At 41.4% G+C, this 27,575-nt stretch overlaps 1 protein-coding gene across 1 annotated transcript in view; it reads left to right on the top strand.

Annotated features, from left to right (window-relative positions):
• Window positions 1–22,417, top strand: part of LOC126259892 (adipocyte plasma membrane-associated protein Hemomucin-like) — a 252,173-nt gene extending 229,756 nt beyond the window's left edge. The window contains exons 8-9 of the mRNA XM_049956969.1: window positions 7,736–7,948; window positions 21,804–22,417. Of these exons, the coding sequence (XP_049812926.1) occupies window positions 7,736–7,948; window positions 21,804–21,809 (219 nt within the window). The 3' untranslated portion in view covers window positions 21,810–22,417. The remainder of the gene's footprint in view (window positions 1–7,735; window positions 7,949–21,803) is intronic.
• Window positions 22,418–27,575: the final 5,158 nt, after the last annotated feature.

Below are 27,575 nucleotides of genomic sequence, written 5' to 3'. Positions count from 1 at the left end.
CTGTGGCAGTCTCATCTCCATCGATGGTTGCCTTGTGTAGTTTTCCTGAATTTGGCGGCTAGGTGAGTGACTAGTGTCTCTGTATGGCAACAGGTGATTGCTGTGGTATCTTCAGGGAGCAATGGATCCAGTGTATGGTGATGAGCTCCAGCACACAGATCGACTATAATCATCTGCAGTTGATTGGTATGAGTAGGACCATTGTAATGGTTGATATCTTGTATAACATTTATCACACACTCATATTGCTTCCCAGCAATAGAGTACGATGTGTGCAGGGCATCCTCAACGAAAAGAAACTGACATTGTCTGTCACCTCCAAATGTCTGTTCTTCTGCTGATGTGTTAAACTTGTTTGAGAAGTTGGTTGTACCTGTCTTGGTCAGATATTGGGTTGTCACGTAATGGTGGTGGCGTAGGCCCAAGTTAGCTGAGTCTGTTCTTCACAGCATATTCAACTGATGGTGGAGATGGGTCCATAGACTGATTCTGAATGGGGAAACAACACATCACATGTACAGAATGCCAAATTCTCTATTACTTCCTGATGTATGGGGTCAACATTCATGTCTGCTGCCTCTTGTGTGCTTGGTCCAACATTTCTGGCTGCCATACACTGCTGAATCTCTTCTCTTTCTAAGTGGCATATGAAAGGGGTGAGCTCATAATGGTCATCCACAACTGCTGTACAGATCACATTTGTCAGTCGGTCATACTTGTTTTGTCCAACTCTTTATCTGTTATATTACCTTGATGCGCTGGTTCCACTTGATGAAATGCTCTGTTGTTGTGATATGCTTTATCAGAAGGGCTCCTTTCATTGAGTGTGAAATTTTGTTGTCTTCTGTCATATTTAGATTCATGATCTGGCATAGGGCAAAATATTCTGTACATGTGATTGTGTTGTTTCCCCATGATATTGGGCCCTCTTCTTCAGTTGTTCTTCTGCTAAATGAATTTGCCAGTGATGGTCACCAAACATTTTCTTCACTTCAGCCTGGAGTTTGTCCCAGCTAATGAACCTCTCTTCATTGTTCTCGAACCACTGCTGGCCTGTGCCATACAAGTAAAAGTCACATTCGCCAAACCCATCATGTCATCCCACCTGTTGTATCTGACTTGCTTGAATCCCTTAATCTATTTCGTAAGGTCCTAATCAGTGTCTCTGAGAAACACCAATGGATGCCTAATGTGCAGCTGACTTACTGTTGTTTTGGAATCCATCAGACTCCTGAATATACGAATCTTAGGTATGATGTACAACTCACATTCCAATTCCTATCAGTGTAGGTGACAGCTTTTACATTGGCTAACTGGCCAATAAATAAATGTAGTTGCACAAGTAAGACTAAAAAAATAATGTGTTCATTAATGTTAACACTAACACCCGGCATCTCCACCACACAATGTCACGTTGAAACCATAATCAAGTCCAAATCTGAAAGTAGTCATCAGTGAAGTACAACAGTTAGAAATGAAAGCTTGTTTATTACTGTCACCAACATGCAGTCAGAACAGAACAGAACTTATAGATGGAGGGTGCAGCTATTTATACAAACATCAAATATTCCAGAGTGGTGGTGTTTATTCATACATCACAAAATAAGGTATTTCAAGAACATACCAGAAATGATAATACTAAATAACTGCTAGTGGTCAGTTTGAACTGGTAGCCCACAGCATAACAGCCAGTGATGATAACCACTCCACCACATTATGTACACCACAGTTCGTAGCAACATTTCTGACACTGAATAAGTTATTAGTGTACATATCATAAGCTTGAAAGTTGCTAAAACCAATGGATTATTTACCAACAATCCTTCAGATTGGAAGCTGAATGTAATTTTAGATTGCTAAGTAGTTATGCTCATGATGTATTAAACTGTACTTCTGTTTAACTGTATTGTGTGTTTCAACACACAGAGACTGTAGCTGTCCCTCTGGGTAGGTGGTTCTCACCCCTGTTAGTCCCATTATTTATTCTTAGTTGTTGACACCTCTGAATATCTCACTGGTGAGAATGAATCTATAGCTCTGCGGTGAAGTGTGCACTGTTTTGAAATATACCCACTTCAGGGTGCTTAATTGAAAAAAGTATGGGTAGTGCTGTCATCATCTCAGGTTTCAACAACACAGTGCTTTATTGGGTTTGGTTATACTGGAGATGGTATGGCACTGCCTTCACCCTACATCATAAAATTTAATGTGGATTATTAATCTTGGTGCAACTCAGCATTCTTCACATTAACAAACATGACCAAAAACAAAAGAAATGGAAAATGACAGACAAAATCCCAGAACTGCCCAGGGATCAAACTTGAGACCTTCGGTTCTGTAGTCTGGAATTTAAGCACTAAGCCATCTATACTTGAAACTTACATTGCTTTCACTGACTGTTAAAAAAATCATTTGATAAAGTACATAGAGACAAATTATTGCAGCTTTCATTAGAAAAGGGTTTGCCACAGAACTTAGTAAGAGTGTTTGACAGAACATATATTAAAATTTTAAATGGGATAATGCAAGCTGAAATAACCCAAGGACTTACACAAGGGTATCCTATACCACCTACTATTTTTAATTAATATGTTGATGATATCACAAATAAATAGTAAAAATTACTACCCAAAATTTTAAAATAAAAAATGCTACGCTAGACACACACACCAAGTGATTTCAGGTGGAACAGAAGATGATCTTTAATGTGGTCCATAACTGCTTGTGGAAGTAGCAAATGAGTATATTTCAAATTCTTCACATCAAAACCAAAACTGATGGTATTTAGAGGACCTCAATCAGTTACAACCAAAATGTGCTTTAATATAAGGCAATAGAACTAGTTGACACCCATCTTGGTGGTGAATTTGATATTATTTACATTTCAAATGACAGTGTGAGCAGGTAGATACAGAAATTCCGGAATCTGTATGGCACAATCAAAAGGAAGTGTAAAATAAAAGAAATACATCACTTTAATTGTGTAAATGAATGGCAGTTCCAGCATCTTTGTATGGATGTGTGTGTTGACTGGTTACTAAATGACAAATAGAAAAGTACAGAAAGTGCATGAATGAAATTTCTGGGAGCAGAATAACTGGTTCCATAAAAATTTCAAGAAAGAGTTAAACATTTTTCAAATGAATGAAAAAAATAGTGAAATACAGGAACAAAAGGAAATAGCATGTAACAAGAGCGCAAGATACCAGAATACCAAAGTCACTGCTGAATTACAGGCAAACAAGGAAGGAAGAAGATTGGTCGGCCAAAAAGGAGATGAACAAAGCAAAATTTCTGAGGGTGGAACAAACCAAAGATGGTTTAATCCTCAGCACTGCTGCTGCTGCTGATGATGATGATGATCAACCTACTGTGATTGTTTGACACAACAGATAGTCCAAAATTATTAAAATATTCTTATCAAACAGTCTACATCTACACACTGATAAGCAAGAACTTTACGACCACCAAGAGAATGAATATCACCTAGTGGCATTTTGGACACATAATGTGGCGAGGAAGTTACATAAACAAATTGGAGATGAATGGGAAATAATCCTAGCAATGATATGTTTTGGAAATGGGGAAATCCAATTAAATAAAAAACTTTGACAAAGGGCTTATTGTTATAGCCTGGCACCTGAGAACAAACATCTCAGAAATGGTGAAGCTGACCGGTTGTTTTGTGTGCAACTGCCATGACCATCTATGGAATGCAGTTGAAGGACAGTGAAATCCTGAGTAGGCAACAAGGTGTTGGATGTCTATATCTCATAAAAGAACTTGCAGTATTGCCTGTAAAGTAGGGTAGGCAATGATCTGTGTGGCATATCTGATGACATAGTACAATGGTGGTGCAGACACAAGTGTTTCGAGGGCACTGTTCAGTGCACATTGTTGAAAATGGGGCTTCACAACAGTCAACCCCTATGTGTTCCTATGTTAAACCAACAACAACATCAATAACAATTGTGGTAGTGGAGGGATCCTCAAGATTGTACCATGGATTAATGGGAATGTGTCCCTGGTAGGATGAATCATGTTTTTTGTTACACCAGGCCTATGGTTGTGTCCTACTATGTCATCATCCATGTGAAACATGCATTGCACTGTGGCCACAAATCAGTGGGAACTGTATTACACTATGGGCAACAATTCACCTGGGCTTCCATAACACCTCCAGAGACCTGCCAAGGACTTGTCAAATATGTGCCGTGCAGAATTGCTGCTACATTGCAATCCGACATGCTATTCAACAGGTGATCATAATGTTGTGACTCATCAGTGTATACCAGTAAACTCATGATTCTTTCAAGAATCAAACTCCCCTGTATAAAACAGCTTCAAATGTTTGATTACTTCACAAAGGAATTAATGTGTTAATTATGTGATGTCAAGTATGTCAGTGAGAAAAAATTTCAAAAAGGTTTGCAATTCTGCTTGTTGTTTGTTCAAAGTCACAAAGTGCTTTCATTATGAAACACTGGATGAATTTAGACTGCGTATTTTGTGCTCCATTTCAAGAAAATGGAAGTTTTTTATACAACTCAATGTTTATGACACAATATCTCCTGAACTACATGTTGACAGTGACATAATTTTGCAGGTATGTTCAGTGAAGTTTTGCTGCATGTTGTTTTAAGCATAAAGTGGGTTTTTTCATGCATCTGAATTTCTATGACATCATATTTCCTGATCTATGTGTCATACCATGATATAATCTTGCAGGTACATTCAGTGGCATATGTGAATACAGTCTACAACTATGTTATGAATAGAGTCAGTACCAAAGAAGCAATAAATTAAAATTTCATGTCTGATGCTGAAGCTTTACTGCATGGACAGCAAAAATGTGCAAGTGATAAACTTTTTCCTTTCACCATTTTGCATGGAATGTCAGCAAGTAAAAGTTTCAAACATGTTTGAAATGACATTTAGAGTTTGTTGGAAGTCACCAAGTGACCTCAGTCTCAAAAACTGGATGAATAAAGTCTGGGTATTTGCATGTTGTGTTACGCTGCCTCAAGACAAACACACAGTTTCTAGGCGTATTGTGTTCAAATTTTAACATAAGATTATACCTCTTAATGAGGAGATTATGACAGCATTTTAAGTTTTTAAATTTGTCAATAATTGTGTGAAATGTTGAAAATCAAATTTTTGTTGTCCCTGGAAACCATAAGATAGCCAACCTGCACCTGGGATAATCAGTTAGCGACAGACATGCCTCTCTCATTGAATGTGTTTGCAGTGTTCTGATTTGGCAACCAACTCATTCAGTTCAGCATGTAGCCTAAACCACATGAACACTGCCCCTTATGTCTATCTATAACATAAAAGTTTCAGTTTTTATAAAATTCTGTTCATAGGATTTTTAATAATAGCTGATGATGAATAGAATAAATTGGGAAAATGATAGTCAAATGTTTGTGCAGAAAATTATGAGACAAAGATGAACACAAAATTAATGAAAAATTCATTTTCTCATAAATTTATACAGCCTATTCATTATTGGATAACAATTGTGATTATTTATGAAGCTATACCAGCTTTTGCCAGCTAACCAAAGTTTTTTGTAGATTATCTTATTCATATTGGTGCATTTATTTCCAGTCTGTTTATGAATTTATTTCTCCCAAAATTCATGAGGGCTTTCTTCCGTACTTTGGCCCATCCTAATTACTTCAAAATCTTCCATTAATATGCTGTTAAATGTCATTTTCTTGATGTGACCATAACAAAACCATCTTTTCCATATTTTGTTTTACATCTAGTTTGAAATATAGACTCCTGTTAAGGTTTTTAATTGATGCACCTTTTTTTGTTGAGTCACATACTGATTACCACGACATATGTACCAGTTTTTCTCTCCAGGCTGGACAAGTGTAACAGAAATGACACAAAATTTCTTAGCTACTTTACATTTACAGGGTGATCATAATTCAAGTTCTAGTTTCAAAATGCTGAAAAAAAAATACTCAGAATTAACAGCATATTATTGATGCAGGGGAAACTTAATGGGCCAAAAGAACATTTAACAGAACTTTTACCAATAGATGGTGTTGTAAGCGTCTTAGAACTTGGGTCGGCTATAAATGACAGATGGATCATAATATGATGATTATTGTCTGATTTGCATCTTACACCATCCTTAGTATTCAATGTGCATCATTTCACAAGTTGGCAGTCAACAATTGTGGCACTGTTAGTTAGGTAAGCCCATCCACCAAGGCAAACTCATATCACATTGGATGGGAAAAATTGGGTTTTAATTGTACTAAGCCAAAAACAACATAAAAAGCAAAATCAGGTCAGTTTTTAACTGTCCTGAGGCCAAAATCAACATAAAAAGCAAAATGATATCAGTTTCTACTTGTCATGAGACCAGCACAAGACATGTTCGATATACTGTCCACTGTTTGAAACAACGTGTTCCCCAACAGATTTGAACATCTCAGGAGTCACAATCAGAATGGGTTGCGCAATGTGTGCCTTCAGTTCAGCTACATTCATAATTGGTGCACTGAACCAAACATCTTTCAGATAACCCTGCAGCCAGAAGACACACAGGTTAATATCAGGTGAACTGGACAGACAGGCTGTAGGGAAATAATGGCTCATAATTCTAACATTTCGGAAACACCTACGCAGCAGCTGATTCACTGGCTGTGCAATGTGTGGCAGAGCACAATCATGCATAAAAAAGATCCTGTCCAACCTGTTGAAGGGTTGGAAAAGCATTGGTGCACAGAAGACTCTCAAAGCATTTACCAGTAATGGTGCAGGACCCGCAGGACTCATCTCCTCAAAAAAAAAAAAAAAAGTGACACAACGATAAACAATGCCATCAACCTGCACTACACAGTCACCTTTGAAGAGTGAATTGGTACCGATTGATGCGAGTGTGGATTTTCCAATGCCCATATTCTGCAATTTTGCATACTGACATGTCCTTGGAGATGTAAATGGGCTTAATCTGTCCACAGAATGTTCCACAGCCATTCACTGTCCACTTCTATGTGAGCAAGAAATTACAGAGCAAACATTTGTGTGACTGGCAGGTCTGCTGGAAACAACTCCTGAACATGGGTGATTTTGTATGGACAGCATATATCATGTATCATAAGATTTTATGCACCATGCTCAAGGCATGTCCAATGTTTGGGTAATTCCCCATGCACTGCATGTTTGCACACCACCACTTGACGCCTCCAGTAGTGCTGTGACCACATCTTCGACAGACTTCAGATCAGTTGTTTTCCTCCATTTACCATATCGCACTTGAAGAGAGTCTATCTTTCCAAATTTTATAATAATTTTCTCCAGACCCTTAGCAGTCATTGGACCAATGCATTTTTTCATATACTTGAGAGTCTAGAACTTCTGCAGGGCTACTGGTGCACAGTCACAATTGTTGTAAAAGAGCTTTACCAGCAGTGCATGATCCTTCGTGGAGACAGTCAGGTTGGGCATCTCAGATGCAAAATGAGGAACAGCCTTGTGCCATGTGCCTGTTGGTGCACAGATTCTGACTGTTGCGATCCACATGTTGGTCAAATTTTTGTTAAAATTTTTATTGTTCCTTGACATTTCCCCCTGCTTCAATAATATGCTGTTCAAATTTGATGGCACTCTGAGCAGTAGTTTTCTTTCCTGAGTGTTTTGAACTTTAAATATGGACACCCTGTATGTTTCAGGTAATAACTAACACAATAATTGAGACTGTATGTTGCAGCTTGGACATACTGAGACTGTATTTCGAGAGACAATGGCTCGGAGCATGGTAGTTTGGCTGGATGATGAAGGTGGAATCTTAACAAGCCTGCAGTGTCCTTCTGGAACTACACGCTACATTTCAGAAGCCATTGTTGTGGGTAATAATATTTACCTAGCATCACCATTCAACAATTATATCGGACGCCTTCCCACCGAATCTCTGTTATCACAGGTAAACTTCAATCTTCCATTATTCTTTCTACGTAGCTATAAAACTTAACACTGAGACAGCAAAAAATGTTTGTCCCATTGTTATTTTCATCATTTTGCTTTCATGTTAATCAATAAACATGGAAAAGGAGAGGAAACGAAGGGTGAGGGGGTGAGTGGGGTGTTGGGTGGGGTAGGGGGTGGGAGAGAGCACAAGACTGAAAACAAACTGTAAGTCGAATAAATTATCAATATTCAATATTCACATCATACAGTATTCGCTTATTAAATAAATATCATTAAAAAACATTTAGTAGTCAGTCAGAAAATAGGCTTAATTCAGTATCAGAATACCCATTTTTCTTGTTCAGTTTTTTAACTTGTGTTTTATTTTTGAGTGTATTTTCTCTGTGGTTCTCATGCCTCCCGTTGTTCACATTCTTCATCCAAAGCTAATATAGATACACATAATAAATAAAATCAGTTTGAAACCTTGTTATATATTATATTTCTATAAATAACTGCAGAACAATGTTTTATTTAAAAAGCAACACCTGATTACAAGTCAAAAACATTGTGCGTAGGTGGTGTCGCATAGCTTTAATGAAGGTTAAGAACTGCAGTATGAAATACACAGCTGTAGCAGTATATTTTATCAAAGATGATCGATTTCAGCCTGGGATCAGACCATCAACAGGCCCAAAAAACATCTAGCCGTCTAGTGCATTTTAACAAGTGCACACAAGTGTCTCTCAGTAATGGAACAGTCTCCAATTGATAACTGTTATTCCAATTGTGTAAATGCATAGCTGAGATGTTTTTTGGACCCAATGATTTTCTGATCCTAGATCAAAGTCAGTCACCTTTAATAACATATACTGATACAACTGTCAAACAATGGAAAATCCAGGATGGAATGCAAAAATATGTGAGAAGGAAAGCTGCCACTCACGAAGTAGTGGAGGCGCTGAGTCGCAGATAGGCACAACAAAAAGATTTTCACACTTCAAGCTTCCGCCAGTGACCTTAGTCAACAATAGACACACATGTGCACGCACACACTCACACAAATACAACTCCCACACGCGACTGCAGTCTCAGTCAACTGAAACCACACTGTGAACACCAGCACCGGTGCATGATGGGAGTGGTGGCTGGGTGAGGGAAAGGAAGAGGCTGGGGCAGGGAGGGGGAGGGCTAGTATGGTGGGGATGGCGGACAGTGAAGTACTGCAGGTTGGGCGCCAGGCAGGGGAGAGGCGGGGAGGGAGGGGAGGGCAAGCAGCGGAAAAGGGGAGAAATAGAAGGAAATAAATAAAAAATAATAAAATAAAATAAATAAAAATAAATAAATAAAAGATTGTGTGTGCTCATAGAATGACAGCTGTGTAGAGTTGGAATGGGAGCGGGGAAGGGGCTGGATGGGTGAGGACCGTGACAAACGAAGGTTGAGGACAGGAGGGTTATGGGACCATACGATGTATTGCAGGGAAAGTTCCCATTTGTGCAATTCAGAAAAGCTGGTTTTGGTGGGAAGGATCCATATGGCACAGGCTGTGAAGCAGTCATTGAAATGAAGGATATCATGTTTGGCAATGTGTTCAGCAACAGGGTGCTCCACTTGTTTCTTGGCCACAGTTTGTCGGTGGCCATTCGTGCAGACAGACAGCTTCTTGGTTGTCATGGCTACATAGAATGCAACACAGTGGGTGCAGCTTAGCTTGTAGTCCACATGACTGGTTTCCAGGTAGCCCTGCCTTTGATGGGATAGGTGATAATAGTGACTCAACTGCGGTAGGTGGTGGTGGGAGGATGTATGGGACAGGTCTTACATCTAGGTGTATTATAGGTGTATGAGCCATGAGGTAAGGGATTGGGAGCAGGGGGGGGGGGGGGGGGGGAAGGATAGTGGGCAGGACATTTCTCATTTCAGGACACAATGAGAGGGAATTGAAACCCTGACGGAGAATGTAATTCAGTAGCTCCAGTCCTGGGTGATACTGAGTTACGATGGGAATACACCTCTACGGCCAGATGGTGGGCCTTTGGGAGATGGTGGGAGACTAGAAAGATCAAGTGTGGCAGATTTGTTTTTGGACAAGGTTGGGAGGATAATTACGATCAGTGAAGGCTTCACTGAGACTCTCGGTATATTTTAAGAGGGACTGCACGTCACTGCAGATGCAACTACGGGTGGCTAGGCTATATGGAAGGGACTTCTTGGTATGGAATGGGTGGCAGCTGTTGAAGTGGAGGTATTGCCGGTGGTTAGTAGGTTTGATATGGATGGAGGTACTGATATAGCCATCTTTGAGGTGGAGGTCAGCATCTAGGAAGGTGGCTTGTTGGGTTGAGTAGGACCAGGTGAAGCAAATGGTGGAGAAGCTGTTGAGGTACTGGAGGAATGTGGATAGGGTGTCCTCACCTTTGATCCATACAGCAAAGATGTCATCAATGATTCTGAACCAGGTGAGGGGTTTAGGATTTGGGAGTTTAGGAAGGATTCCTCTAGATGGCCCATGAATAGGTGGGTATAGGATGATGCCATGTGGGTGCCCATAGCCATGCCCTGGATTTGTTCATAGGTAATGCCTTCATAGGAGAAGTAATTGTGGGTGAGGATATAGTTGGTCATGGCGACTAGGAAGGAAGTTGTTGGTTTGGAATCCGTCGGGTGTTGAGAAAGGTAGTGTTCAATAGTGGTAAGGCCATGGGCACTAGGAATGTTAGTGTACGGGGAGGTGGCATCAATAGTGACAAGCACAGCACTGTGTGATAAAGGGACAGGAACTGTGGAGAGTCGGTGGGGGAAATGGTGGGTATCTTTTATATAGTAGGGTAGGTACTGGGTAATAGGTTGAAGGTGTTGGTCTATGAGAGCAGAGGTTCTATCGGTGGGGGCACAGTAACCAGCCACAATGGGGCATCCTGGGTGGTTAGGTTCATGGAATTTAGGAAGCATGTAGAAGGTACAAGTGCAGGGAGTGGTACGGGTGAGTAGAAAGATGGACTCCAAGGGGAGATTCTAGGATAGGCCTAAGGATTTGAGCAATGACTGGAGATCCTGTTGGGTTACTGTATTGGTGTCACTGTGGCAAGGTTTGTAGGTGGAAGTACCTGACAGCTGGTAGAGTCCCTCCAACAGGTAATTCTTGCAGTTCAGAACAACAGTGGTGGAGCCTCTGTCCGCAGGGAGGATTATAATGTCAGTATCAGTCTTTAGATGGTGGACTGCAGTTCTTTCTGCAGATGAATGATTAGACTGCATGTTGAAGGATCTGGGGAATGATAGAGATGCAAGGTTTGAGGTTAAGAAACTCTGGAAAGTTAACAGGGGGTGGTTTGGGGTCAGTGGGGGTGGATCACGGTTGGATGGAGGAGTGACCTGAGTTAGGCAAGGTTCAATATTGGTCTTGTGTTGAGTCTGATTGGTAGGGTTGGTGGCAAAAAAGTGTTTCCACTGTAGGGACCAGGAGAAGGAGAGAAGGTCTTTAACAAGTCCTGCATGATTGAATTTGGGAGTGAGACAGAAGGTGAGAGGCCTTTGGAAAGGACTGATATTTATGTGAGGCTAAGGCTTCTGGAGGAAAGGTTCATGACTGTGTTGTGGGTCTGTTTAGGTTCTGGATTCTGCGTCGTGATGGGAGGGAGCTTTGGAGGGTGGTGTAAGTGTACTAGATCTGCGAGACAGGGTTTGTCAGCTATGAGGGGCATGGGGAAGGTTTTGACGTTGTTGTAGAGGTGGTGAACAGTGGCACTCCTTGACAGGAGTAGGAAGTGAGCAGGATGTAGAGCTTTCTGAGGTAGCGTCATGCATATTGCTGAAGTTCCTGCAGGGGCAAGAGTTTCAGTGTGTGTTATGGGTTCCAGGAATTTGGGATTGCATGGCAGGACAATCTTACGGATGGAGAGAAGCTATTGCAAGAAGGTTTGGGCTTCATTGGTATGGTTTTGCAGGACTATGTTGGTGAGGGCTAAGGATTGGCAGAATTTGAACAAGTGGAGGTCATTGTGGAAGGAGGGGTGGCAGCCAGAGATTGGTGATTTGATGGTAAGGCCATTAGGGGGGATTCCATGAGCCACGCAACAATGCAGGAACAGTACGTGGAGCTGGGATCTGGCTAGGGATAATAAGACTTTTCTGTATTGATGCAGATGGAAGGAGCAAGGATCCATGGAGCTGGAAAAATGCGAAAAATTACATAAATAATGTAGAATAACGTCTGAAAAATTTCACAAAAATACACCCAAATACATGTAAAAATATACAAAAAAGATTAAATGGATGCAACAGGGGGAAACAATAAGAAATCTGAGGGAGTTGATGAATGCAAAATGGGAAAACTTGATAAAAATTGGGGAGAAGTCATAAGGATCCAAGTGTGTATATGGAAATGGAAAAAAGAACACATTGACACCAGTGTGTCAGACCCACCATACTTGCTCCGGACACTGCGAGAGGGCTGTACAAGCAATGATCATACGCACGGCACAGCGGACACACCAGGAACCGCGGTGTTGGCCGTCGAATGGCGCTAGCTGCGCAGCATTTGTGCACCGCCGCCGTCAGTGTCAGCCAGTTTGCCGTGGCATACGGAGCTCCATCGCAGTCTTTAACACTGGTAGCATGCCGCGACAGCGTGGACGTGAACCGTATGTGCAGTTGACGGACTTTGAGCGAGGGCGTATAGTGGGCATGCGGGAGGCCGGGTGGACGTACCGCCGAATTGCTCAACACGTGGGGCGTGAGGTCTCCACAGTACATCGATGTTGTCGCCAGTGGTCGGCGGAAGGTGCACGTGCCCGTGCCCGTCGACCTGGGACCGGACCGCAGCGACGCACGGATGCACGCCAAGACCGTAGGATCCTACGCAGTGCCGTAGGGGACCGCACCGCCACTTCCCAGCAAATTAGGGACACTGTTGCTCCTGGGGTATCGGCGAGGACCATTCGCAACCGTCTCCATGAAGCTGGGCTACGGTCCCGCACACCATTAGGCCGTCTTCCGCTCATGCCCCAACATCGTGCAGCCCGCCTCCAGTGGTGTCGCGACAGGCGTGAATGGAGGGACGAATGGAGACGTGTCGTCTTCAGCGATGAGAGTCGCTTCTGCCTTGGTGCCAATGATGGTCGTATGCGTGTTTGGCGCCGTGCAGGTGAGCGCCACAATCAGGACTGCATATGACCGAGGCACACAGGGCCAACACCCGGCATCATGGTGTGGGGAGCGATCTCCTACACTGGCCGTACACCTCTGGTGATCGTCGGGGACACTGAATAGTGCACGGTACATCCAAACCGTCATCGAACCCATCGTTCTACCATTCCTAGACCGGCAAGGGAACTTGCTGTTCCAACAGGACAATGCACGTCCACATGTATCCCGTGCCACCCAACGTGCTCTAGAAGGTGTAAGTCAACTACCCTGGCCAGCAAGATCTCCGGATCTGTCCCCATTGAGCATGTTTGGGACTGGATGAAGCATCGTCTCACGCGGTCTGCACGTCCAGCACGAACGCTGGTCCAACTGAGGCGCCAGGTGGAAATGGTATGGCAAGCCGTTCCACAGGACTACATCCAGCATCTCTACGATCGTCTCCATGGGAGAATAGCAGCCTGCATTGCTGCGAAAGGTGGATATACACTGTACTAGTGCCGACATTGTGCATGCTCTGTTGCCTGTGTCTATGTGCCTGTGGTTCTGTCAGTGTGATCATGTGATGTATCTGACCCCAGGAATGTGTCAATAAAGTTTCCCCTTCCTGGGACAATGAATTCACGGTGTTCTTATTTCAATTTCCAGGAGTGTATATATATATATATATGGTCTAGCGGTCCTAGGTGCTCAGTCCGGAACTGTGCGATTGCTACGGTCGCAGGTTCGAATCCTGCCTCGGGCATGGATGTGTGTGTTGTCCCTAGGTTAGTTAGGTTTAATTAGTTCTAAGTTCTAGGGGACTGATGACCACAGATCAGAGCCATATATATATATATATATATATATATATATATATATATATATATATATATATGTATGTCTGCTTGTGTCTGTATATGTGTGGATGGATATGTGTGTGTGTGTGCGCGCGCGAGTGTATACCTGTCCATTTTTCCCCCTAAGGTAAGTCTTTCCACTCCCGGGATTGGGATGACTCCTTACCCTCTCCCTTAAAACCCACATCCTTTCGTCTTTACCTCTCCTTTCCCCTCTTTCCTGATGAGGCAACAGTTTGTTGCGAAAGCTTGAATTTTGTGTGTGTGTTTGTGTTTGTTTGTGTGTCTATCGACCTGTCAGCGCTTTCGTTCGGTAAGTCACATCATCTTTGTTTTTAGATATATTTTTCCCACGTGGAATGTTTCCCTATATATATATATATATATATATATATATTCCTCTCAAACCCAGAACCTCCCACAGAAGGACCACAAAAGTGCCCCACTTGTGACAGGATACTTTCTGGGACTGGATCAGATTCTGAATGTGGCTCTCCAGCAGGGATACGACTTCCTCAAATCCTGCCCTGAAATGAGATCCATCTTTCATTAAATCCTCCCCACTCCGCCAAGAGTGTCTTTCCGCCGTCCACCTAACCTTCGTAACCTCTTAGTTCATCCCTATGAAATCCCCAAACCACCTTCCCTACCCTCTGGCTCCTACCCTTGTAACTGCCCCCGGTGTAAAACCTGTCCCATGCACCCTCCCACCACCACCTACTCCAGTCCTGTAACCCGGAAGGTGTACACGATCAAAGGCAGAGCCACGTGTGAAAGCACCCATGTGATTTACCAACTGACCTGCCTACACTGTGATGCATTCTATCTGGGAATGACCAGCAACAAACTGTCCATTCGCATGAATGGACACAGGCAGACAGTGTTTGTTGGTAATGAGGATCACCCTGTGGCTAAACATGCCTTGGTGCATGGCCAGCACATCTTGGCACAGTGTTACACCGTCCGGGTTATCTGGATACTTCCCACTAACACCAACCTATCCGAACTCCGGAGATGGGAACTTGCTCTTCAATATATCCTCTCTTCCCGTTATCCACCAGGCCTCAATCTCCGCTAATTTCAAGTTGCCGCCACTCATACCTCACCTGTCATTCAACATCTTTGCCTCTGCACTTCAGCCTCGACTGACATCTCTGCCCAAACTCTTTGTCTTTAAATATGTCTGCTTGTGTCTGTATACGTGTGGATGGATATGTGTGTGTGTGCGAGTGTATACCCGTCCTTTTTCCCCCTAAGGTAAGTCTTTCTGCTCCCGGGATTGGAATGACTCTTTACCATCTCCCTTAAAACCCACATCCTTTCGTCTTTCCCTCTCCTTCCCTCTTTCCTGATGAGGCAACAGTTTGTTGCGAAAGCTTGAAATCTGTGTGTATGTTTGTGTGTCTGTCGACCTGCCAGCACTTCCATTTGGTAAGTCACATCATCTTTTAGCAGGTCTGAGGATGAATAAGTGTGAAAAAGGGGGACAGCAGATGTGACTGGATGGTGGAATTAGTGGGTATGAACTGGGATAGAATGGAGAAGGTGTCAGGGGTGGGTATCAGTTCGTAGGATGAGATACAATATCATGTGGCACTGGAATAGTGCAGGAGTAAACATGTAAAATTACATGAAATGGCGCAGGGAGATTGATCAATTTGAAAGTATAGAATTTAATCATTCCAGTGGGAGTTATTGCCTAACTCTGTTCACTCCTCCATCCAACCATTATCCACCACCACTGCCCCCAAACCACCCCCTGTTAACTTTCCAGAGTTTCTTAACCTCAAACCTTGCCTCACTATCATTCCCCAAATCCCTCAACATGCAGACTAACCTTGCATCCACAGAAAGATCCACAGTTCACCATCTAATAACTGATCCTGACATTATAATCCTACCTGCGGACAAAGACTCCACCACTGTTGTTCTGAACTGCAAGGATTAACTGGCAGAATGACTCCACCAGTTGCCAGATTCTTCCACGTACAAACCTTGCCACAGTGACTCCATTCCAGTAACCAAGCAGGATCTCCAGTCACTACTCAAATCATTAGGCCCATCCCAGAACCTCTCCGCAGAGTTCATCTCTCTACTCACCCCTACCACTCCTTGCACTCGTACCTTCTACATGCTTCCTGAAGTCCATAAACCTAACCACCCAGCATGCTCCATTGTGGCTGGTTACTATGCCCCCACTGAGAGAACCTCTGCTCTTGTAGACCAACACCTGTAGCCAATTACCCGGTACCTTCCCTCCTATGTAAAAGATACCAAGCATTTCCTCCACCGACTCTCCACAGTTCCTGTCCCTTTACCACACAGTGCCCTGCTTGTCACTATTGATGCCACGTCCCTGTACACTAACATTCCTAACATCAATGCCCTTACTGCTATTGAACACTACCTTTCTCAACACCCGATGGATTCCAAACCAACAACTTCCTTCCTAGTCGCCATAACCAACTATATCCTCACCCACAATTACTTTTCCTATGAAGGCATCATCCTATGCCAACCTATTCATGGGCCATCTAGAGGAATCATTCCTCAACACCCAGAGTCCTAAACCACTCAACTGGTTCAGATTCATTGATGACATCTTTGCTATCTGGACTGAAAGTGAGGACACCTTATTCACTTTCCTCTAGAACCTCAACAACTTCTCCCTCTTTTGCTTCACCTGGTCCTACTCAAGCCAACAAGCCACCTTCCTAGATGTTGACCTCCACCTTAAAGATGGCTACATCAGTACCTCCGTCCATATCAAACCTACTAACCACTGGCAATACCTCCACTTCAACAGCTGCCACCCATTCCATACCAAGAAGTCCCTTCCACACTGCCTAGCCAGCTGTGGTTGCTGAATCTGCTGCAACAAGCAGTCCCTCTCTAAATATACCGAGGGTCTCACTGAAGCCTGCACTGACTGTAATTATCCTCCCAACCTTGTACAAAAACAAATCTCCCATGCCTTATCTTTCTAGTCTCTCACCATCTCCCAAAGCCCCACCATCTGGCCACAGAGGAGCATTCCCCTCATAACTCAGTACCACCCAGGACTGGAGCTACTGAATTACATTCTCCACCATGGTTTTGATTCCCTCTCGTCGTGCCCTGAAATGAGAAATGCCCTGCCCACTATCCTTCCCACCCCTCCCACAGTGGTATTCTGCCATCCACCGGACCTACACAATATACTCATCCATCCTTACACAACCCCTGCTCCCAATTCCTTACCTCTTGGCTCATACCCCTGCAATAGACCTAGATGCAAGACCTGTCCCATACATCCTCCCACCATCACCTACTCCAGTCCAGTCACTAACATCACCTACCCCATCAAAGGCAGGGCTACCTGGAAAACAGTCATGTGGTCTACAAGCTAAGCTGCGAACACTGTGCTGCATTCTATGTAGGCATGACAACCAACAACTTGTCTGTCCGCATGAATGGCCACTGACAAACTGTGGCCAAGAAACCAGTGGAGCACCCTGTTGCTGAACACACTACCAAACATGACACCCCTCATTTCAATGACTGCTTCACAGCCTGTTCCATACGGATCCTTCCCACCAACACCAGCTTTTCTGAATTGCGCTGATGCGGACTTTCCCATGAATACATCCTATGTTCCCATAACCCTCCTGACCTCAACCTTCATTAGTCGCTGTCCTCACCCATCCAGCCCCTTCCCTGCTCCCATTCCAGCTCTACACAGCTGTCATTTCACCTCCACACACGGTCTTTTTTTAAATTTATTTATTTATTTTTTGTTTATTTTATTTTATTTATTTATATTTCTTTCCTTTTCTCCTACTCCCCCTCCCCCTCCCCACCTCTCCCCTGCTCGCTACCCAACCTGCAGCCCTTCACTGTCCACCATCCCCACCATACTATCCCTCCCCCTCCCCGCCCCAGCCTACTCCTTCTCCCCCCCCCCCCCCCCCCCAGTTGCCACTCCCATCATGCTCCAGTGCTGCTACTCACAGTGTAGTTTTAGTAGCTTGAGACTGCAGTCGCGTGTGTGAGGTGTGTTTGCGTGAGTGTGTGGGCGCATGTGAGTCTGTTGTTGACAAAGGCCATTGGCCAAAAGCTTTAAGTGTGACAATCTTTTTGTTGTGCCTATCTGCGCCTCAGCATCTCCGCTGTATGGTGACTGATACAACTGTGTAGTTAATAATGCAGTTCTTAACTCTTTCAGATCCTCTTTCAATTTTCTGCTATGGCTCTTATGTTGGACAATGTCTGACATGAATGCTTTATTGTGAAATAAGTAAGAGCTGGGAAGAATGTATTCAGTAGAAAAATTGACTTGGAAAGTGTTAACATTGATTACAAGTCCTTTCCTTGGTCAAATGACTTGTTGCACAGTATTTAATGATCTTGGAAGAAGTATTGAGACAGAAGGAAACAAAATCTTAAGGATAGTGAGATATTTTTTACTTGAAACAGACTGTACACAATGATTTTCTTACTTAGAAGTTGGCATGATGACAAGGGAGAAGGGTGGAGGGTTGAGTTTGACCTCTGGGGCTCAGATTGTAATCTAAACATCTGCATGTCCAGCCTACATCTCAATCTATAATTACATTCTACAAACCACAGTTAAGTGCATTACCAAGCATGCTTCTCACTGTACCTCTTATAAATGATTCTTAACACTCCATTCACATATGGAATGTGGAAAGAATGTCTGCTTAAATGCCTGTGTGTGTACTGTGATTGTCTTCATAGTCCCTGCGGGAGCAGTACATAGGGAACTGTAGCACATTCCTAGTGTCCTCACTTTTTTGTTATTCTGGACTATGATATAGCCAGTCCGACATATCACTATAAGGCTGTGCATGAAGTGAAAGAAAGGTTGGTTTATTGTTGCCCTATTCAGTTATTAGAGCAGTGCTTGAAAAGAGGATTGAAATGTTATTGATATGTATAACAGTGACATGTTAGATAATATAATGGAAAAATGAATCTCTGAGAGCAGACTCAAGGTGCCAACTTAAGTAACTCCATTTCAGTTCCTAAATACATTTTTTGAGCAAAAAACTGAGAACCATTTTTCCAAACATCTGTGATGCTGTAAGACCAGTTTGTTCCTAGCCAGGATCTGTGGCTGAACTGAAAGATCATTTAGCACATTGGAAACAATAAAGAATGTTCTACAATGCACAGTATGCAAAATGTATAACAAGAGTTAAGATTACTTGACATGGAATCCACTTTGGTTTAACAATTGAACTTAATTGGTATATGCAACATGCTTGCAAAAAAAAAAAAAAAAAATATCCACTTTGTGAGCTTGTTACAAATGTAACTCTGTTATATTCAGTTACAACAGTGTATGTTATGTGTTATGATATGTAAGGAAATGCATATCACTAAATAATAATATGGAATGCAGAACAGCATTTACATACTTTTCTAATGTAGCAGTTATTTGCAGTGTATGTGTTGCTGTACTCAAATAATAATACTATGTAATAAAAAAAAAAAGAGTTTCATTGGTCAGAATTACAAGCCTTCAAAAAATTAACAAAGATATGTAGTACCACTTTTGTAGTAAAGTCAGAGAGACTGACAAGACCTGTCACAGGCCCATCCTGGCTCTCAGCAGACCTACTAGGAACTTTTACTTTTTAAAAAAGAAGCTAGATCTTAGGCTATTACAGATTATTTTTTTCATCATGTCAGCACTCTCACATAAATGAGTTTTCAACAATTCTTTTCACACAGAGAGATAACAATAACATACAGTGCAGTATGACTTGCCTCCAGCATATGTACAGTGATTTTCATTGTAGTTAAAGAAAACAACTTTGAATAATATGGATAAGATAATGCATTGGCAACCTCACAAACATTACTACAAATTGGAAGTACAATACTGTATTTTACGGACTATAAGACAGTAAGGACTGTAAGACACACGTTAATTTTTAACCAATTTTTTTTAAATAACATTTTTACCATTTTTTCTTGGTAGATTGCAAAGCCAGACTACAAAATAATTCTTAGTTTATAAAATTAAATTGACCTTCAAAATCCCTGAAAATCATCATGTGAACTTTCTTCTTCTTCTTCTTCTTCTTCTTCTTCTTCCCCTTCGTCGTCATCATTGTCCTCTTCACATATAAGATGGTCTTCACTGCCATCAAGAACATTACTTATGCTTCACTTCTTGGAAGATTTAGCAAAATTGTCTTCTCTCACTCTGGATCATAAGTGTTTTATCACTCAAACACATATTTGATTGTATGTTGTTTTAAAGTTCCCTTAGGTGTTAATTCATGTTGTGTTTCATCCGTCATCCATTTGTTCCATTCCTCTCTCATATACACTTTAAATGGTTTATTTATTGAGACATCAAGAGATTGCAATTGTGAAAGAAGTCCTCCCGGAATAACAGTAAGCTCTGTATTTCCCTGTCTCAGTTTCTCTTCCACATAATTTTTCAAATGAATACTAAACTGATGCAGCACAAGAAGAGAACTCATCTTCAATAACACACCTTTTCTTCTCTCCCACACTCTGTTAAGCCATAATTTCATACCAACCTTGTCTCTCCAACCCTTTTCATGTATATGAACGAACAACACCTGGTGGTATTTCAGAAGGTTTCGGCCTTGTTTTGCACTTGATAATGACCACTGGATTAAGTTTAGTAGGATCAGCACAACATGGAATGACAACAGCGTAGAGCATTTTCCCATGTCCACTTGTTTTAATAGTTACAGTTTTTAGCACCTTTCATGGCAACAGTTCTTTACTCAGCATATCAAATATCAGAGGAGTTTCGTCCATATTTGGTATTTGGCTTAGTTCCACGGTGGTATAATTTTGATGTTGAATAATAAAGTGATGGAAAGATAATATTTTCTCTTTGTACTCTTGTGGCATTTTCTGAGATATTTTGGTTTTGGTTTGCATGCCAAGTCCATGACACTTCATAAACCTGTAGCACAATCAACTCCAGCCTTAAAGTCTGTTAAGTCCAACTGTAGTGTAAGATAAGTGTGTATTTTAATCGTTTTTGTATTCATTCCAGTGTTATTCCGATGGTGTCCTTGAATCCATTTCAATATGTTATCTTCTAGTTTTGGCCATTTTGCATTCAGTCCTCTATTTACACATTTAGTCCTCCTCATGTTTTTCAATTCTTCTTTATTAGCCCACTAATCACGAATGGTTTTCCCTGTTTGAGGAGGCCAAAATGCTGCCCAGATGCTCTGTTTCCATGTTCTTCTGCATATGCTATTACTTATAATTTATAGCCTGCATCATATGAATACTTTTTTACTTTTTTCCATTAAGAAACTAGCTACTAACAAAAATATTGTACTGTTATTGATAACACAAATCACTTTCAATTCACTGGCATTGTAGACTGCAATGACACATCTTGGGCTAGACAATGTTCTGGGTTTGTGATGGTAAGGCAGGAGGCAGGCAGTGTTAGCAAGATTGTGAATCCCCACAACTCATGTTCATTGCATCGGTGTACTGCTGCTGCACTAAGTATGTGGGACTAAATATGTGGGATAGAATGCTTTTAACTTCTCAAGGAACAGTAAGCAGATGAAATTATAAGCAGGTAAGTACACCTTCCTAATTAGTTGTATCTGCTGTGAAAACATGATTCTGAAAATAACTTGGGGAGGGGGGGTTAAAATAAAATAACACTGTTTCTACTGTTCTGTGACCTATCACACAGGTAAGTTTACATATCCATTCAAAAAGCTATGATGTTGATCGTTCTTTGAGAATAAAATGATAAATCTTAGGCACTTATGCGGTTTCATCTTTAAGAACTTTCCTTGGCTGTCATATAAATCAGTGTCATTGTGTAGAAGACTTTTTTTTAATTCCACATTTTCATTTCAGCTCTGATGATATACAACTATTCTCAAGAATAAAAACTCTGCTCAGTGTATTGACAAGCTAAAATAAATAGAACATTGCTGCATATATGGGGTCATTGCATCTCCTTGGAAAGGAGCAGCAAAAATGATGGTGCAATACTATCATTTGAGATGTTCTCTTGCTCAATATACCCCAAGGACGTCAAGACATTTAGTCATCTTGCCATAGGTGATAGTGCGCATTGTGTCTGACCGTGTACTGAACAGCATTGCAGAAGTGTGGGTTCAAGTGGAACCACAGACTAGAACTGATAACTTATCTAATTTGATTTGGAACACTTCACATACTTAAATGATTTTGCCGTCACAGTACATACAGCACAGGCTTGGGCAAATTTTACTGTTGCAAAATGATCAGTGCCACAAGCTGTTTACAACCAGCTGTGCTGAATATTTTTGTTTGAGAAATCATGTGCTGGTGATAATATTTTAGAATGTAATATAAGTAGCCAGAACTTATATGTGAGTGTTGGGACTCACAGGTAATCTTATGTGACAGCTATGAGTCTGCAACTAAAGTAATTGTAATACATTTCTTTGTGTTATCATTTTGTAAAACTTTTTATCAAGACTTTAGAGTGCTTATAAAGTACAAATACTGTTTATGTAATACAGCTTCTTTGTAGTGTAATAGAATACAAAGTTCTGAATTTTGTCATTTTGATGTCTATCTTTTTTACAATAAACTGCTTTTCATAATGTTGCAGTTTCAGTGAGGTACTAATTGTAAGATAACATGTACTTACCATACCTGTGAAAATATTTATTGCTGCTGCAACTATAAATCTTCAGTGGAATGCAGAATTCCACCAAGGTACGAATAGTATGCAGAAAACACTTCATTTATGAATCACATGATGGCATAACTATGGTCATATTCATTTAAGAAAAAAAAGATCATGATGTTGGTATCATAGCATCGTGACAATGTAAGTTCAGAACATTTTTAACAGTGCCTGCAGATTTCTTTATGACAACAACTCGATGTTTTTGAAAATATGAACTTTGTTAAGCACACCTTTACTAACAGAGTTCACAAAGATTGTGCTATTAAGCCCCAATCCTCCAAACAAGTATTTTAAATGAATAATAAATAAATTCATGACAAAAGTATGATCACATAAGCTCAATAGTATGTGGGACTAAATATGTGGGATAGAATGCATTAATTGTCCACATTAATTGTCCTTGATTTTCAAATGCAATTAAAAACAAAAAAAAAAAAAACTATGAGACATAGATACCCCAGTTTACAGCATCATGTAAACTGACAAAAAGTTTTGTACAAAAAAATTAGAACACTTGCTCGTGGGCTCCTTTCCTAACCTGCAAAATGTCTAGATGATACTCTATCTCAGCCTATCTGTGTACAGGCATGTCTAGGGTGCTGGAGGCTACTGCACCCCCTGTTCATTTGCAGAGATTTCCGTGGTCACATATAGGTGAGGCATACACAGCATCTATCATATAGCCCACAGGAAGAAATCCAAATGGGTTATACATGGAGATCACTTTGGCTGCTTGATAGGGCTATCATGTCCTATCCATCGCTGTGGAAATGTTCAGTTCAGGAAGTCATGAACATGTAAACTCCAGTGCAGTAGTGCACCATCCTGATGGAAAACTATATTTGATGGGAAAGAATCTGAGGGACACAAAATTGCTAAAGTATGTACAGCTAAACCGTTCCTGTTTCTGTTTGCTCGATGAAGAAAATTGGTACAACTAAGCTATTTTTCACCACATCAACAAAAGTATTGCATCACCCCGATATATCATGCAGGTGTGTTGCTATTACAACTGTGCCTCTACCAATCGGTAGGTCACCTCTGACAATGTTTGTAAACATACACACTGTTACAATGAATGCTAGCTATGAGTAGAATGCTGCTCTCTAATGGATAACAGCATTTCAGTTAAATGTAAAGCACCCGCAGGGGCAAATTAGAAGGCTCTGTGGAACATTAAGGTGAATATCCATCATGCCATGAAGGACATTCGTGACCAATGGTTGGGTCTGTATCATCAAGTTACACCCAGAAGGCTCGTCAAGTAGGAAAGTTGTTCGATGTGTGCACCAGCGTCAAAGTGAAGTGTTGTGGACAGAAAACCAGTTTCAATTGACATATGGTGTTGAGGACTTACACTGTGTAGGCTGTCCACATTCGATAGACACACAGGATGATTGATATCTATGACTTCTGAGTCAAAGAAACTGAGGACTAAGTGCTCCAGAACTGAATTTGGCATTCAAATAGGCTCCAGGATGTCATATATTGCATTAAACTGTTAGGAGATGATTGCATGTTGTGAATCTCCATTCCAAGCAACCACAGTAAACACCAATTTATACACAATAGCACCACGGTACAGATGGGTAAGAAATCGTGCAGAATGGACACCCCAGGATTGGTGTTAGGTGTTGTTCATGCAGGAAATTCACATCTGTTTGTACCCTGATAACTGCAGACAATGTTTTTGGATAAAACCCAGTAATATTAAATGCCTCTGACACAGAGTCCCACATGTGCAACAAGGTGGTGGTGGTGGAATGATGCTCTAGTGGGGCATTACATGGGGCCACCTTGCACCTTTAGTGGTTGTTGAGGGCAGACTCATGGTACTGAGATGAACAGAGTGGCCCTTCTGTTACCTGGACATAAACTCAATCAATTACATGTGGGATCGGTTGAAACAAGCTGTATTCGGACATTGACAATGACTACATGCTCTGTGCGATTTAGGCAGATCGCAATTGAAAAATTGGACAATTTAGACATGGGCTGGCTTGATGATCTCATTGATGGTATGCAACAAGGACATCAAGCTTGCATCTGAGCAAGGGGACATTCCACCACATTTTGACATTGCTTAGGAGTGCCATGAGAAGCACACCATGAGAACAGACAATTTTGTCTTTACACAAATGTTTGTCTTTTTTATTTGGTGATCTGGACAAATTGTAAATGAATATGAACACTTGTATCAGAGCCAATTTTTTGTTTTCTACGTAATGAATTTTTAAATAAAGGAGTGATGCATAACTTCCATTGGTATGTGTATTTGGTGTTTAGCCCTATCTGGTCCAACAACTCAATAGCAGCTTTGTGGTGAAGCTGCAAGTCATTTTGCTCCAGTTCACGCGCAATTTGAAATTTGTAAGCAAGCAAATTAGTTTATGCAACACCTTGGGAACTGCTGAGCAAGAGAAGTTCAGGTCTTATTGTGTTGACTTGTGAACTGACTTCAGTGGGCTCCTTCAGAAGATTGTAATCTCCTCTACAATTTCATCAGATGAGCATTTCCTGGCAGAACCTATTTGTTTGCACTCCCAGTGGCTGACATCTGGTGGTTCCCCTTGAATTTCATGTTAGAAATTTCTTTGGACAGCAATGGGTGATTTTCTTCCCACATACCACACCACGGTAATTGTAAAATCCGAGTTTATGTGGACACTGCGTCTTATTCAAGTGAAGCTTTCATTTATTGAAAGTTCTGATAAATCTACACACTGGCATGAAGGAATAGTATTTGCATTTTTCAGTTACATGGTATTTTCCAGGACTTGAGTAAGTAGTAGGACTGTCAAATGAGCTTTCCTTTGAGCTTTTGTTGTTGTTTTGGCTCCACATTCTACGTCTTCCACTTCCTGATTCCTCTTTTCCTTGTTTCTCTGTCCCTATTTCTTACTTTTCATGTTTTCCTTATTTTCATGCTTTCGACAGATTTCTATATTGTGTCTCATACACTGATTGTTTTCTAAATGTCGCTTTACATGGGCTCCTCCTTTTCATAAAACTTCTTTATAACTACTACTATTCACTGTGTCAATCTCATTTCTTTCAAATAAATGAAAAATATTCCTACGTATGAATTTTTTGTTTATTGCTTTACACTGTTACTGTTACCAGTGTTCCGACAGAGATCTGTAAGGAACCGCTCATTACATGGGTTGACCTGATGCTTAATCCATGGCAGATGTCAATATAAGGATTGAAATCAAAGTTAAAAAGAATACAAGAGAGGACAATCTGTTTTTGATGTTCTAAGTTTACTGTTTTGTATGTAGTCAGAGCCCCAGTGGAGGATGTGGATGACTTTTCAAGGCCTGGGTGATACTGGGTTATCTGAGGAGTTCTGGTCGGTGGCTATTATTCTGTGAAGTATTTAAGAAATTTTCAAATAAGGTAAATCCAGAATGGAATCAACCACAGAGACAGAAGTATTATCTGGTGTTTCACAAGCAAAAGTACAGGAGTGTTGTTGTAAATAATATACATTAATGGCTTATGTTATTTATTTACATAACCTGACGGAATTACGTCTTGCGTCTAACTGGGAATTCTACATATTTTATATCTAATATAGAATACTACAATTAGAAACTGCTGCAGTGTACACAAAAACATACTGTTTACATTCTTTATTACAAGCATACCAGTAAATACAAAATTCATATAGGTTTAAACCAAGCACTAGCAACAATGGATGTGATAGGAAGGGTTTGAAGATGGAAAGATACACAAACATGACCCACAATTAATGAAGATAGAGGAAAATGTGGTGTCTCAGATAGAAAAAAATTAACTTGAAAAACTCAAACAACAGAAAATCCAGGATGAACTGAAACAATATTACGATTCAGTGCGGGCATGACAACCAACAAGCTGTCTGTCCGCATGAATGGCTCCCGACAAACTGTGGCCAAGAAACAACTGGACCACTCTGCTGTCAAGTGCGCCACCCAATATGACATTCTTCATTCGAATGACTGCTTCGCAGCCTGTGCCATATGGATCATTCCCACCAACACCTGCTTTTCTGAACTGCGTAGGTGGGAAATCTTCCTGCAATATATCCTACATTCCCAAACCCTCCTGCCCTCAACCTTTGTTAGTCAATGTCCTCACCCATCTAACCCCTCCCCTGCTCCCATCCCTGCACTACACAGCCCTCAGTCCACCAATGCACCCAATCTTTTTACTTCTCTCCTTTTCCACTACCCTCCACCTCTCCCCTGTCCACCATCTAACCTCCACGACTGCACCTAGCTGCCCTACTCTCTCTCCACCTCGTCCCTGCATACTCCCCAGCAGCACTTCACTGTTCCCCACCCCCTACCCTGCTATCCCTCCCCCTCTCTGCCCCAGCCTTCTAATTACGCCACCCATCTGTCTCTCCCATCATGCACTGCCACTGCTGCTTGTAGTGTGCCTTCAGTTGCCACAGACTGTAGTGTCTCTCGTGTGTGTGTGTGTGTGTGTGTGTGTGTGTGTGTGTGTGTGTGTGTGGTGTTGTTGGCAGAAAGCTTATTTTGTAACAGTCTTTCTGGTGCGTTTATCTGAGACTCAGCATCTCCGCTATATGGTAAGTAGCAACTATCTTTCATAATACTGTAACTAGGAAAACTGCTGAAAGTGTTCTTAATTGTTTGGGGAAATGTTATGAGGGTCACAGAAGCAAGTGCTTCAGATTCTTAAAAGCAAAAGGGTATTTAATAGCAGAGTGCAGGGTAGCTTGTGTCAGAGATAGACGGTAGCAAAAGAGAAGTTTGTGAATGTTCTTGCTCTAAGATTGAACACATCTAGGATACCAGATAAGTGTGATCTTGTGTTTTGATTATGTTGAGATGAAAGGTTTTTACTCTCTAATGCAAGGTACTGACTTGCTTGTGCACTGTGGAGACAATGAAGTAGATGTAGCATATGGTAGTCGTGTAACTTGTCTGGGCGCA

This window comes from Schistocerca nitens, chromosome 5, assembly GCF_023898315.1.
Source record: "Schistocerca nitens isolate TAMUIC-IGC-003100 chromosome 5, iqSchNite1.1, whole genome shotgun sequence".
Taxonomy (NCBI): Eukaryota; Metazoa; Arthropoda; class Insecta; order Orthoptera; family Acrididae; genus Schistocerca; species Schistocerca nitens.
Note: the sequence above shows the minus strand (reverse complement) of the source record. Positions and strands in the feature narration are given on the sequence as shown.